The sequence below is a fragment of the Notothenia rossii genome, assembly GCF_949606895.1.
Source record: "Notothenia rossii genome assembly, chromosome: 4".
NCBI classification, from domain to species: Eukaryota; Metazoa; Chordata; class Actinopteri; order Perciformes; family Nototheniidae; genus Notothenia; species Notothenia rossii.
The window spans coordinates 86,631,721-86,646,067 of record NC_136902.1 but is presented as its reverse complement, the minus strand read 5'-3'; the positions used below and the strand labels follow the sequence as shown (position 1 = coordinate 86,646,067).

The following is a 14,347-nucleotide window of genomic DNA, read 5'->3' as shown; positions in this document are numbered from 1 at the left end:
AATATTGCCACAAAACCATCAAATAACGGCAGCCAGTCTTTGTGAAAAATGTCTGTTTTTTGTCAGAAATTAGTATACTGTATATCAACAAAAGCTCAATGAAGCAAGATACAGAATTGGCAAGATGGCCACCGTGTCTCTTCGTATAGAGACACTAAAAAGTAAAACTCAGACACCCCTTTTTAAAGTTGAGTTTAATGATTACAGTGATGACATTAATGAGTTCACATTCATACAAAAACAGCCTCATTAGTATGTGTGGCATACAAATGATTCCCACTAATGTAGAAAAACCAGAGAATAAGATTCATGGTGCCAAAGGTAGCCTGGAGCTACTCCATTGGCAACGAATGGGAGTAGAGGACTGACTTTGAGAACAGCATAATCACCTTCCAACCATAATGCACATCCATACTTCCCAGGAAAAATCATGTTTTATGTGATCTCTTTCTGAGTAAGAATCATAGAAATGGCCGTGTCACAAAGCCACTTTTTTCTTTGTGGTTGTGAAAGGCAGCTTGAATGAGTATCCACTGCTTCACTGTCTTGTACATACAGTAATGGCTCATTTGTCTCGGTAGTCGGTACTATAACAATATAAGAAGCAAGAGTTCATTATATCAAGAGAAACTTGACGGATACTTTTTTCAAGATCAAATGTTTCTGTTCCTCTAAAAATCCATTTAAAAATGATGGCAGATCATTTCCTGCAGGACAGTTAACACGACTGTGCAGCTTTTAGAGCATATGAATATATATTATATCGAGTTATATTGAGTAAACATATATCTCAGTCGTCTTTTCAGTCTGAATGAAGTAACCTTGTACTTTGGAACGATAGCTTACTTTCCAGGAAAGCTCAAGAAAATGGTGGAAACACAAAACAGCACAGTTATATAACCATTGTTTAAATTCTGAGAAAAATAGAAGACCTATCTCGTACATTTCCTGTTATTGACTCCTTCTGCGACGGTAAGTCATGTAACGTCTATTGTGAATGTGTGAAAGAAAGAAATAGTTCTTTCTGAGGGAGGTGAATGGATTGTGTGTGTGTGTGTGTGTGTGTGTGTGTGTGTGTGTGTGTGTGTGTGTGTGTGTGTGTGTGTGTGTGTGTGTGTGTGTGTGTGTGTGTGTGTGTGTGTGTGTGTGTGTGTGTGTGTGTGTGTGTGTGTGTGTGTGTGTGTGTGTGTGTGTGTGTGTGTGTGTGTGTGTGTGTGTGTGTGTGTGTGTGTGTGTGTGTGGTATCGACACACTACTTAAGACTGTGCAAAACGTCTATATTATAGATTTTCATGCAAGTCAAACACATAAATCTCCTGTCTCCATTCTCTTAAGTTTTCCAGAATTGTATACAGTTATTAGGTTTTTGGGGAGACAACCTAAGATGTTCATTGTCATAACTACATTGTACTGAAGACTCAACTCTTCACCGAGATAAATGTTTCCTGCTGTCTCCTGCGTTGCTGCCACAGTCCTCTCCTTCGTCTTTTACCCCCCCTGCAGAGGGTCCTGGGTCAGGGAGTGTCTCGTTGGGAGGTGACCTCTCACCTCTCTCCTCTCTCGGTTTCCGCTCTGCTTCCTGCTGAGGGTGCAAAGGTCCAGTTCTCTCCAAGCACCATTGCTCCTCCTACATAGAGCAGTGAAGACTTCATATCATTTATGAGAAAGCTGGTACTCTTGTATAAATACTTGGGTGTGTTGATAGACCAGCCTTTATCCCAGAACAGCCACATTGAATACAAATAATGTATTGTCTCAGCAGCATTAGGTCTTTGGGGCGAGTAGACAACATCATCTTCTTGTATTTTTCTGTGTTTTTGAGTGTATTGAGTGAATACTGCATGTTCCAAGTGTCTGTCAACTGCTTTAAAGTTAAAACTGCTACACCAATCAAACATATACAAGATATATAAAGATTGTCTCTGACTCAAACCGTGTCCTGAACTCAGAATAAGACTTATTACTAGAGATGTCCCGATCCGATCACGTGATCGGGGATCGGAGCCGATCACGTGATTTTCAAAAGATCGGAATCGGGAGAAAAAAGATCGGGGATCGGGATTTTTTTTTTTTTTTTTTTTTTTAAATACTTTTTTTTTATTTTGTATTCAACGTTACAAAACAAAAATGATCATGTTCAAGTCTTAAAGTCATCCTGAGGCCTTAGTTTTGGTTTCAAATTACAGAACATCATGTATGTGTTGCTTCTTTGGGGCTTGTTTTCATAGACCTGCTTATTTCTCTCAAATCTGACAACAGAGTGGGCAGGGCGCAGTGTCTAATTGTAGCAGTAAGCTAACGAGTACTGATAAGCTTTATTTAGTTTTGATCCAATGCTGCACAACTGAACTGATCCAATGCGGCTGTGAAAGAAAGAAGCTATATCCATGTTGGATAGAATATCCAATTTAAATAAAAAAATAACCTGAAGGGACAACTTGAATGCTTTTTTTTCTCTTAATGCATTGCATAAAGATCGGATCGGGAAAAATCGGTATCGGCAAATTGTCAAAATCAAATGATCGGAATCGGTCAGCAAAAAAAGGTGATCGGGACATCCCTACTTATTACCATTCAATTCAAGTTACAGCCTCCCCCCGACTTAATCATGTTAATAGACTGAGGCACTCTTTTGTGCACCAATGAATCCTTAAATAAATACAGACAAAGTCAAACGTGTGTTACAGAGTGTTGAACATGTTTCTCTTCAGTGATTGTGATGTTATGTCAAATGTCTGTTTCCTTGTTTCCTGTCTTAACATGTTTCCTCCTTGTTGACGTTGTGTATGGCGCTACTGTGATGCTAGAACAATTTCAGGCTTGATCTGACAATTAAGTGTTATCGTATTGTAAGACAAAAGAGAAAGAACATTTGGGATCAGCGCAAGATTACAATAAATATTGCTCCTTTGAATCTGTGATTGAATTGCTGGGGTCATGTAGATTTAAGGACTAAAACATGCAGCCTCATCTCCCTGAGGAACTCTCATCAAACTGGAGTGGAAATCTGTTTAATGCGAGTCACTGTCTCTGTATCTTCTGAAACATATTCATAATTAATAGTGTATCCTTTGATAACCTGTTGCTGAATATGGATTTAGTCTTTTATTTTCATCATTAACCTCCGATAATGTACGAATCCAACAATATCTAATGAAATGTGCCATGTTGTATGTATGTGGGTGTACATGCATGATTGCCTTCTATTGATGCATGTTTTTCTTTTAGTTGTGGTGATTTGTAGGTCTGCGTGTGAGCCTTGTGTGTATCTCTGTGAGCCTAAGGCAATCTGAAATGAAGCAACACTGAGCCAACACTGCCCCGGGCTAACTTAATATGGGTGTCCTCTAACACAAACACACACACGCCTAACCAAAGCTTGATGCTGGGTTTCACATCCATTTCGTCAACTGGAAGCCACCCACCAGCGTGCAGCAGAGTGGGAGGTAAAGTCTTTATTAGAGACTGCCTGCACCACTGTTTTCTTGAACCGAGGAGATCTGACACCATTACCTTGACAGTCAGAAACAATATCACTGCTTTAAAAAAAGAAAATCTCACAATCAGGTAATGTTGTGTAGCTGAAGCTGCTGCAGGGTACTTAAATGACCTGATGTAATTGTGTGTGTGTGTGTGTGTGTGTGTGTGTGTGTGTGTGTGTGTGTGTGTGTGTGTGTGTGTGTGTGTGTGTGTGTGTGTGTGTGTGTGTGTGTGTGTGTGTGTGTGTGTGTGTGTGTGTGTGTGTGTGTGTGTGTGTGTGTGTGTGTGTGTGTGTGTGTGTGTGTGTACCTGTCCGAACAGACCCACGTTATCTCCACGCAGGTAGCTAAGTGCAACACTGCAGTCTGATGACGCCGAGAGAACGAGGAGTCTGTTGCCATGGAGACACGTCTCCAAGTGCATCACACGATCAAGGTGAGGACGGAAACTGCTCAGTAGTTTCGGAGGTTCGTCAGTTATTCCATCATGTAGCTCAAGATAATAATGCTGAGGGACAGAGAGGCAAAGCAGCAAGTTACTTGTACTGTTCAGGCTGGATACATAAAAATGCATTTTACTTTTATAAATAAGAGTGAAATAAGCTATGCCCCCCCTCAGTTACGCTACCGTTCCTACAGGATGTATGTGAAAGGTTTACAATACAAACGTCCAAAAACGGCAATGTTTTGCTGAGATAAAAAACAGCAGATTAGCTGTAGCAAGCTAGCTAGCTAATTGAACCTTGGCTAGCTAGCTACATCGTTTTAGAAACCGATGAATCCTTAGATCCAGATAAAAGTAGCAAAAAGCAACACTGTTTTGCTGGCTGAAATGTTAACTATCCTTAGTGAAGTGTAATCATTGTTCTTGTCAATCGATACGTCTTTGATTCCAGATAGAAGTAACTAAAAGCAGCATTGTTTTGCCAGCTGAAATAAAAACAATTCTCTTTCTCAAATATAATAGATGTATCTAGCCAGCTAGCTTGTTTGACTCTTTGCTAAGGCCCACTCCTTGCTACTTCAAGTTGTAAAAGCTAGCATGAGCATTTATTTTGTTGTTGTTACTAACTACACTACCTGGAGAAATATTATAAAAAGGAATTTCAGAGTCAAGCAGACAGATATACAAGAGGGAGTCGAAGAGGTTCTACACCGGGGCAACCAAGTGATTGTTTGTTTGTTGTTTAAAATGTAATATGGGTCACACATTATAGTAAAATAAGTCCAACATAATATAAGCAAAGATTAATATCCCCATTCTGGGAAGAGGTGAAGTCAACAGTTAATAAATCTACATTAAAAAAAAGATACGACCTTGTTTATTGTTCTGAAAGAGAAGTATGCACAAATGCAACACAGTCTCACGGCTTTTCGTGTTATAGTCACGAAATTAATCTATTGACTCGTTTTCACCAACACGATTTCGCCATTTTTTTCATGTCACACAGAACGATTTTTAAAGCAATGTAAATAATAACAAATTAGAAAGAAAAAAGATTACAAAAAATACAGATTTCAGTATTCTGAGGCTCTGAGCCATTTATTTTCCTCGCGGACGGCCAAAAAATTCAGACATTATACAATTTAAAATAAAAGGGATAGGGTTAGGCTTAGGGTAAGATATTGAGTAAGAAAATGTTTTTATGAACCACACAGCTTCTGGTATTCCAAGACCCGACCGGCATACTTGTCAACCCTCCCGATTTTCGCGGGAGACTCCCGATTTCATTGCCCTCTCCCGGTTTCCTCCCGGGGTCATATTTCTCCCGCATTTCTCCCAATTTCTGACAAAATCAGATTTACTCAGGACTGTTTCCACTCAGACTTTAATACAGCTACACCATTGTTTGGTTTCCATGGTAACACGTCTCTTTAGTAGAACGCAACTGAAAGTCTGAGAGGGTGAGGCAGATATTCACAGAAAACAGAACAAGAATCGACAACTACTCTACTCTCTGCTCACTCCTTTCCTGCCCACACATATGCTCCATCAAGGATGGTGCTACAGGCCGCAAGAGGCATTGCACTTAGAACTACAATAAGCATGTTAATGTTAATCTAACAGCTCCGGCGATCCACTAGAACCCCCCCCCCCATTTTGCATTTTGAAATGCTCCTGATTTCTGTGGTCTCAAGGTTGGCAAGTATGCCGACCGGACAAAAAGACGTGGTGCAGGCACGAAACATACTGCCAATAGAAATAGGTTACTTTTAAAATCGTTCTGTGTGACACGAAAAAAATTCCAAAATCATATTGGTGAACACGAATCAAAAGATTAAATTAATTTCGTGACTACAACGCGAAATGCCGTGAGACTGGGTTGACATATGTTATCAACACTAATACTTTGGCATGTTATGTAAGATGAGAAGTCAACACAAACTACTGAGATATATCACTGGTTCTGAACTGCAGAAATATCACCTCTGAGAGCACTGTACAGTATACTGCGCAATCATGTTAGTCATCCAGCTGATTACAAACTTGCCACAGGACAGGATCTCTACTCGAGCACTGAGCTTGTCTAACTTCTTCAACTATGCTACATATATACATAAATCTCCATAAATTAAACTGGGAGCCAAATGAGACGCACTCATCTGAATTCATCCCCTCTTATAAACTGTGACAGAGAGTTGAGCTCTGAATATTGTGGCAATAATACCCGTGAGGGTGTTCTTTTACTGCGATTATTAGCATGACAGTGATGAAGCTACGCCTTATAGCCTACCAATGATACGATCCAAGTCTCCATAATCGGAGTCAAAAAGTCAGAAGGCCTCTCTGAGGTATCAGAAACTCTTCAGCTATCAAACATGTGTTTATTTAAAAAGTGTGCTGAAGGGAATCTCCAAACAGCTAAATTATCATGCAATAATGATTTAATCCTCCAAAACGTGTCTTTTTATTTTACACATACACTTCAATATGTTAAAAGGGGAATGCTAATTTCAAACAATACTCCTCCCATTTATTTCAACAGCTTCTGCAACTCAAAAGAAAATACCAAGGAAGATGATACCAATAGATGTTTTTTAGACGATTGACTGGACTGCTCAAGCGAGCTTACGTCAAAATGCAAGCACAGTCTGTCATTTAGACGAGTAAACACAAAGCCGGATTCCTCTTAAAAATGGAGGTTCCCTCTCTTAATTCCCTTTTAATGTCATGGTGTCATGCAGCTCGGACACAATAACACAAGTGATTGTGACGGAGACCCACCTGTATGTCCCAGGTCTTGAGTGTCCCCTCTCTATCAGCTGTGACTAAATATTTCCCGCAGGGACTGACGGTCATAACAATAGACCCCAGGTCGCTGTTGTGAGCTGTGAACTGTCCCACCAGACGGCTGTGGGCGCTGTTCCAGAGTCTGACCACACCTGAACCTCCGCAGGACACCAAGTCTGCACCGCCTGTTGGAAATGTGGGAATATACAGTGTTAGGTTAATGAATGCTTTACAATGCAAACACACATTGTAGACTCAATCAGTGTGAGGAACAGGGTCTAGATGCTGATTGTTTACCTATAGCTACAGAGAGAAATGTATCAATCACAATAAAATACAAAACTCAAGCATCCACAGGATATTTAAAATAGAGCCAGAGAGAAAAGAGAGATTTGAGGATTGCATATGAACAAAAGTACAAAAATAAATAATTGGAAAACTGGAAGCAATTTCAGAAAATCCAACCATCATTGATGTGAAGCTACTCTATATGTATATGAATTTTATTTTGCTTTTCAAAAAAGGATTTTGATTACAGAACTCGAATTGAAGGCTATAACAAAATATCTCAAATTACAGTATACTATTTTGTGGAAGAATATACGTTTAAATAGGCTGCTTTAAAATATTAAGGCAGAATCAACACATATTTTGGACTTGAATTGATTTTAGTAAAAGGAATTTTGTTTGTATTTATTTTGGAGGAGCTCCTGTGTGGTACTTGCATTTTTACACAAACAATATCCCACATATTACAGAACCTACTTCAACAAACAAGACACAGTTTAAGGTTGATATGTGAAAATGATACGGAAAAAAAAGACAGATTCCTGAGGATAAAATGCAGAATGAATCTCAGACTCTTACATTTAATCTCAGAATCCTGAGATTAAATTGAGAACTCAAAAAAAATGTTTCCATGTGGCCCGAATCCTCTTCGGTCGGATTATTCAGTTCATTTTTAGTTTTCAATATTTCACCTTTAGATGTGCGTCCCGGTATAAAGAACAGTCTGGTGACGGCGATGGAGTTATCAGCATCTTCTTTTCCATTCACACCAAGATGAGTATCTGGGAAATCAGTATAGCAAAGCATTGAGAAATACAGAGAATGTAAGAAAGAGCAGCTGATCACAGGCAGAAAAGCATTTACTTAAACGTTTCAAAATAAAAAATGTTGCATTTGTGTTTGAAATTGAGCCTTCTTGCCTTCTCTGTGTTCAGCAAGTGGCCGCAGTTTCTTCAAAGCATTTTCTGTGCTGCTGTTCCACTCGATAATCTCTCCATCATAGCTTCCTGCACACATGAGAAGCAAAACATTGTGCAAAAGCTTATGATACATATTTAAAGTATTTTTATAGCGGTAAAAACAAAGCAAAAACAGCCAGGCCGGAATCAAATTGTTAAACAATAGTGATTATTATTTTTGTAGATAAAACATCCCTGTTTGTCATCGGTTCACCTTGGCAAACAATGACGTTCCATATCCAATTGTATTTGTTGTAAACACTTTTTCGCATAAGTTTCCTTACAGGTGTCCATGGTCATGTTTCCTAGAGGAGTCCATGGTCATGTTTCCTTACAGGTGTCCATGGTCACGTTTCTTTACAGGTGTCCATGGTCATGTTTCTTTACAGGTGTCCATGGTCATGTTTCCTACAGGTGTCCATGGTCATGTTTCTTTACAGGAGTCCATGGTCATGTTTCTTTACATGTGTCCATGGTCACGTTTCTTTACAGGTGTCCATGGTCATGTTTCTTTACAGGTGTCCATGGTCATGTTTCTTTACAGGTGTCCATGGTCATGTTTCTTTACAGGTGTCCTGGTCACGTTTCTTTACAGGTGTCCTGGTCACGTTTCTTTACAGGTGTCCATGTTCACGTTTCTTTACAGGTATCCATGGTCATGTTTCTTTACAGGTGTCCATGGTCACGTTTCTTTACAGGTGTCCATAGTCATGTTTCTTTACAGGTGCCCTGGTCATGTTTCCTACAGGTGTCCATGGTCACGTTTCTTTACAGGTGTCCATGTCATATTTCCTACAGGTGTCCATGTTCATGTTTCTTTACAGGTGTCCATGGTCATGTTTCTTTACAGGTGTCCTGGTCACGTTTCTTTACAGGTGTCAATGGTCACGTTTCTTTACAGGTGTCCATGGTCATGTTTCTTTACAGGTGTCCATGGTCATGTTTCTTTACAGGTGTCCATGGTCATGTTTCTTTACAGGTGTCCATGGTCACGTTTCTTTACAGGTGTCCATGGTCATGTTTCTTTACAGGTGTCCATGGTCATGTTTCTTTACAGGTGTCCATGGTCATGTTTCTTTACAGGTGTCCATGGTCATGTTTCTTTACAGGTGTCCATGGTCATGTTTCTTTACAGGTGTCCATGGTCACGTTTCTTTACAGGTGTCCATGGTCATGTTTCTTTACAGGTGTCCATGGTCATGTTTCTTTACAGGTGTCCATGGTCATGTTTCTTTACAGGTGTCCATGATCACGTTTCTTTACAGGTGTCCATGGTCATGTTTCTTTACAGGTGTCCATGGTCACGTTTCTTTACAGGTGTCCATGGTCACGTTTCTTTACAGGTGTCCATGGTCACGTTTCTTTACATGTGTCCATGGTCACGTTTCTTTACAGGTGTCCATGGTCATGTTTCTTTACAGGTGTCCATGGCCATGTTTTCACTACTTCAACTGAAACTTGACATTGTTTTCTAGCATATTAGAAGGGAGTTTTAATGTTGTCCACTTTACTATCATAACTTCGTACTCCATTAACTTTCGAAAGGTGAAGGACAGTTTACCTGAATCCACTAAATGTTGCCTTTCGTTCAACCATGACACTCTTGGTTCCACAGTTCATTTGGACACGTTTTTTTTTTAAACCTAGATCACAGACAATATACTTTTAACATTAGATACTTTAATGATCACATTCTGATTTCTTATTACTTATTACTTCATTGTGTAACATTATATTTCATGCTAAATGTCTTGGTACATCAACAACCATTCTCCTTTTGCTTTCCTCGTGCTGTTGAATCATGCAAAACACCACTTATAAACCACTTTAAAAGAAGCTGAACGCCCGTCCCCACCACCATCTGTACCACCACACTCACCTCGTGAGAAAGTGCTTTTCAAATAATCTACATTATATATAAGCCAGTGTGTGTTTATTATATGAGGCAGGAATCTCATCAGGTGGCTGCAGTTGAACAGCAGGAGTTAATGAGATATGTGAGGAGTGGGTTAGCGATTGAAGATGTGTATGTGTGTGTGAGCAATAGGAGGCATAAAGTTTATGAGTATGTGGGTCTTCTGCATTATTCATGCAGCCCACGGCCAGCGTCTGTGTTTCAAATGACTTTTATCATGCCGTGTGTTTGTATGATAGTGTTTGAGAGGAATAAAGGAGGTGAAGCTATCCATATAATTCACACAATGGTTAATTATCAAATGGAGCTGGAATAACATTAAATTAATGTATTTTTGTCCTTGTCAACAACATGGAGCCTAATTTACCCACAATGCAATTTAGCTGCCGTCATTTCAGTGGACAAGCAGAGTTAAGAAGCCGGATACAGAGGTCTGGTAAGCAAACAATTGCATTATAGTATAGGCTACGTAGTGTTTTGGTAATTTTGGGGTCTAGGCTTTCTGAATATCAAACTTTAATTTGCCATATTTAGACAATAAATACATTTTGAAGCTTGTAAAGACTGAGTGACAACTTTAGCAATCACCGCCGCCTCTCACTAAAAAACGTGAAGGATATTATTGGAAAGCTTAGAATTTCCTCTTTCCAATGGTGTTTACAACTCAAATGTATTTAGGGGTCAGAGTGACTCAAAGCAGGTCACATAGACATCACCAAGTCAAACCTCCAAAAAGGTTTTATTTAACTTTCCCCTTTAGCTCACTAACTTGAAAAGAATGAAATATATAAATCAGATTATCTTCTGCTTGAACAAAATTGTCATTCAATGTTTCCAATTTCTATGCTGGCATTTCCATTTCTTAAAACATATTTGGCAACCCATCAAAGTTCAGAGGAGTTGGTCTCTTGGAAGGTGTTCAGCCATGGAGGATTAACGGATCCAAGGAGAGTAGTGAAAAGAAGGGGGGGGGGGGGGGGGTAGTAGTGACTGAGTGAGGTACATAGGACCCCTGTGTACAAGTACCCTGCTGAGTGTGTGTGTGTGTGTGTGTGTGTGTGTGTGTGTGTGTGTGTGTGTGTGTGTGTGTGTGTGTGTGTGTGTGTGTGTGTGTGTGTGTGTGTGTGTGTGTGTGTGTGTGTGTGTGTGTGTGTGTGTGTGTGTGTGTATGTGACAGTGTCTGTGTGTGAGAAGCCAAGCGGAACCTAGCTCAGACTCTGAATATGGATGAGGAGGCTTCAGTCCCACATCAGCCAAACGCTCCTGCTTCTGCAACTTCATTAAACTTGGGACACAAACAAACAGATGCACACACACACACACACACACACACACACACACACACACACACACACACACACACACACACACACACATGGTCCTGAGCTTGTGTGTGTGTGTCCAAAATAACTTTAAATTGAATTTTTTCCCTGGTGGTCTTGATAGCACCACCGCTTTCGCTTGGCACGTGCGTTTGGCAGCATGCACGCTTGGATGTGAAAACGGCATTACTCACTGCAACCCTGAAGAAATGTGCTGGCAACTGTAACTGATGCGTCATCGCTTCAAGACGATGTCTTTGCGCTCAGATTTGGGGATGAAAGAATTGGTCCAAAAAAAGTACCAAAGTAGACAAAAGCAGTGCAATAGTTCACATCCACCTTTTGCTTCAGTTTACGGTTATAGTGTAAAAGAGAAATAGTTAGTAATTCCTCACATTTGCCAATAGGCCAGAAAAAAAGATCCAATGGGATTTTAAAGCGTAGGAGGAAGTTATGGTTATTTTTTAAAGGGACACTGTGACGAAGGTAACTTTGTCTCCCCCCCCTCACCTGTGTCTTGTTGACTGATTAGTCTGTGGGTATCTAGGCTCTGTGTGTTCTGTGATTTTGGTGGTGTGAGATCCTTGTGGCTGCTGACTGTGTTCAGGTGGAAAGCAACTGAGGCTGTGAATCATTTGGTGTCAGTGATGAATAAATGCCGGGTTGTATTTGGATGTTCTGCCTCTGCCTCCTTACTTGGTCGGGCCGCTCAACGGTCAGCTTCACAGACCCTATTGTGCCAATTTGTTGTATTAGAGCACTAGCCAATAGAAGCGCGAGTATTATATAGTGATGTCATTATGCAATGGAAGTAAACAAAAGACGTTTCAGGGGGAGTGTGTGGGAGAAAAACTCAGGGGTACTAGCCTTTGCAGACCATTTACATGCACGAAAAACCTATATAACACACTACAGGAAAGGGAAAACCCCAAAAAGCATAATAGGGCTCTGACAATGGTGCAAAAAAAAAGTAAGCTAGGATATGTGTAATGGAATAAAATGAAACAGAGTGTACATAAGTACATAAGTATAAACATAAGTACCGGTAGTGTCAAATAATAATAATATTAATATAAAAAAAGATGTTGATCTAAGGATTCAACACACTTTGATAATACATTTGACTTATTGTGAAGTCTGCTTTCATTTAAAACTAAATGTGATGAGAGTTTCTGTGTATTCTCTATTCTACAATAATAACAGAAAAAGACACTTTCATGATTTAAATTAAGAACGAGGGAAGAAGAAGGGAAACATAACAAAGCCTTGGTATAAAAATGAAAGACATATAAAATCTTCAGTGAAATGAAATGTAACTCGGAGCTGTTATCTGCTGATTAAAGTAAGTGGTGTTGTTGTCAAAGGAATGAGCTTCACACGTCGCTCTCTGCTGGAAATGGCTTCATCTTTTATGTGTGATGGGAACTTTGAAAAAAACTTTTATTTTAATATTTCACAATTGACAGTAGTGCATTTTAGCGTTGATCCTTAAATGACAGGCACTTTTCATTAAATAGGCAGAATAAAACAAGATGATACAGGTATAATTGAATTGAAAATGATCCAATTAAAAACGGTCAGGTTTGCTTTTGTCCTTTGTCACGCTGCTGAAAGACAAATGTGCTTTTGAAATTATACTGTATAAATCAGTATTTCATTCCTTAGAGCAACAATAGCTTCATTAATTTCTCTTTTTTCTGAGCTGACATTTTCCCTCACCACAGGCCGAATCCTTTACTTGTCAGAGCCCATTAATTGGCAAGCTCCGTCCTAATTAAGCTCTTAATTAGAGACGTATTAAGAGCAGGTGAAGTGGAAAGGTCAAGCAGTATATATGATATATCTTTTTTTAAACGACATACAGTACTCTGCACGAGTCTAATGAGAAAGAGAGATCAGGCAAAGTTTATTTCCAAAGAAAAGTTTCACATACTTTTTCCTTCTGTGTGAGCAAGGAGCTGCCCACAGAAATCGTCAAGGGACAGTTACTCCGACCAAGAAATCTCTTTTTCAGTTTTCATCATTGTTTTGTTTTTGTCAGAAAAAGTAGTAGGTTGGAGCAGCAGGGGGTCGTTTTTGTGTCTGTATTTATTATCTAACCGATGGTATTTCTGTTTAAAATAGAAAGATAGGATCATGCATTGATTTCATTTTCTCTGCTATCAATCATTCCCTTTCTTATTCCACTACTGAGTTTATACAAACTTTGGCATGCGTCTACAAAGTTTGTGAGCATGACTTTTTTACAGGTTTTTATGGTTTTGGTGCTTCATCCTGTTTGGCAAGCTATGTCACATCAAGAAATCGCATTAACCAAAGACACAGACAATTAATTTGGAGTTAACTTAAAACATTAAACATCTTAACAAAAGATAAGCAGAACTATTACGCAGATTAGTTAAATACTTGATTCTGATTGGTCAATTTGGACATTCCAGAGGTCTGTTATTTTTAGAAGACCGTTGCTAAGGATAGAAGACTGTTGATAAGAAGGCCCCTCTGATCAAGGGACTATGTGCAGTCATATCAATCCGCAAAAATAAGTCCGGTCAACAAAAATTATTTTTCTCTGTCAGAAAACACCATGGAGGACTTTCAAAACATAAATGTTTATATTTGTGGAGAGCAGGAAATGCTGGATTCATGATCGCTAAACTGTCCCCATTAAAGAAAAGAACTGGAGCGCAAGAAAAGGAAAGTGGATACAAGACAGAGGGTGTTTCTCAATGTCAAGGAAGGATGCTCCAGAGCAATTATTTCAAGGATGCTACGTCATCGAGTCCCGCCGAAGGACTGTTCCAATGTCCAGGCTCCTTGGAATTCTAACGAGGCCGGCGTCCTTCGTAGCGAGACATTTCGGGCCTTAAATATGACGCACACCTGCACACCGTTTAGCCTGTTAGCCTGTTCCACATTTCTTAATTTTCCGAGGCTAGGAAGGATTCTTGCCTCGCTTCTGAAGGACTCGGAAGACATGTCCTACCAAGGAAGCATCCTCGACATTGAGAAACACCCAGAGAGCTGGACGTCAGACAAATCTACAGAAGAAGACAGACAGGAAGTAAACACTAAAGGGAACAGCAGAAGAAGACATACAGGAAGTAAACACTAAAGGGAACAGCAGAAGAAGACATACAGGAAGTAAACACTAA

At 39.7% G+C, this 14,347-nt stretch overlaps 1 protein-coding gene across 2 annotated transcripts in view; it reads right to left on the bottom strand.

The window, feature by feature from the left end:
- Positions 1-102: 102 nt before the first annotated feature.
- The window catches only part of LOC307038126 (cilia- and flagella-associated protein 337-like), a 37,804-nt gene continuing 23,559 nt past the window's right edge, over positions 103-14,347 (bottom strand). For both annotated transcript variants that reach the window (XM_079679421.1, XM_079679420.1), the window contains 5 exons: positions 7,920-8,006; positions 7,692-7,781; positions 6,706-6,896; positions 3,790-3,987; positions 103-1,627 (listed from right to left, as the gene is read on the bottom strand). In XM_079679421.1, the coding sequence (XP_079535547.1) occupies positions 1,427-1,627; positions 3,790-3,987; positions 6,706-6,896; positions 7,692-7,781; positions 7,920-8,006 (767 nt within the window). In that variant the 3' untranslated portion in view covers positions 103-1,426. The remainder of the gene's footprint in view (positions 1,628-3,789; positions 3,988-6,705; positions 6,897-7,691; positions 7,782-7,919; positions 8,007-14,347) is intronic.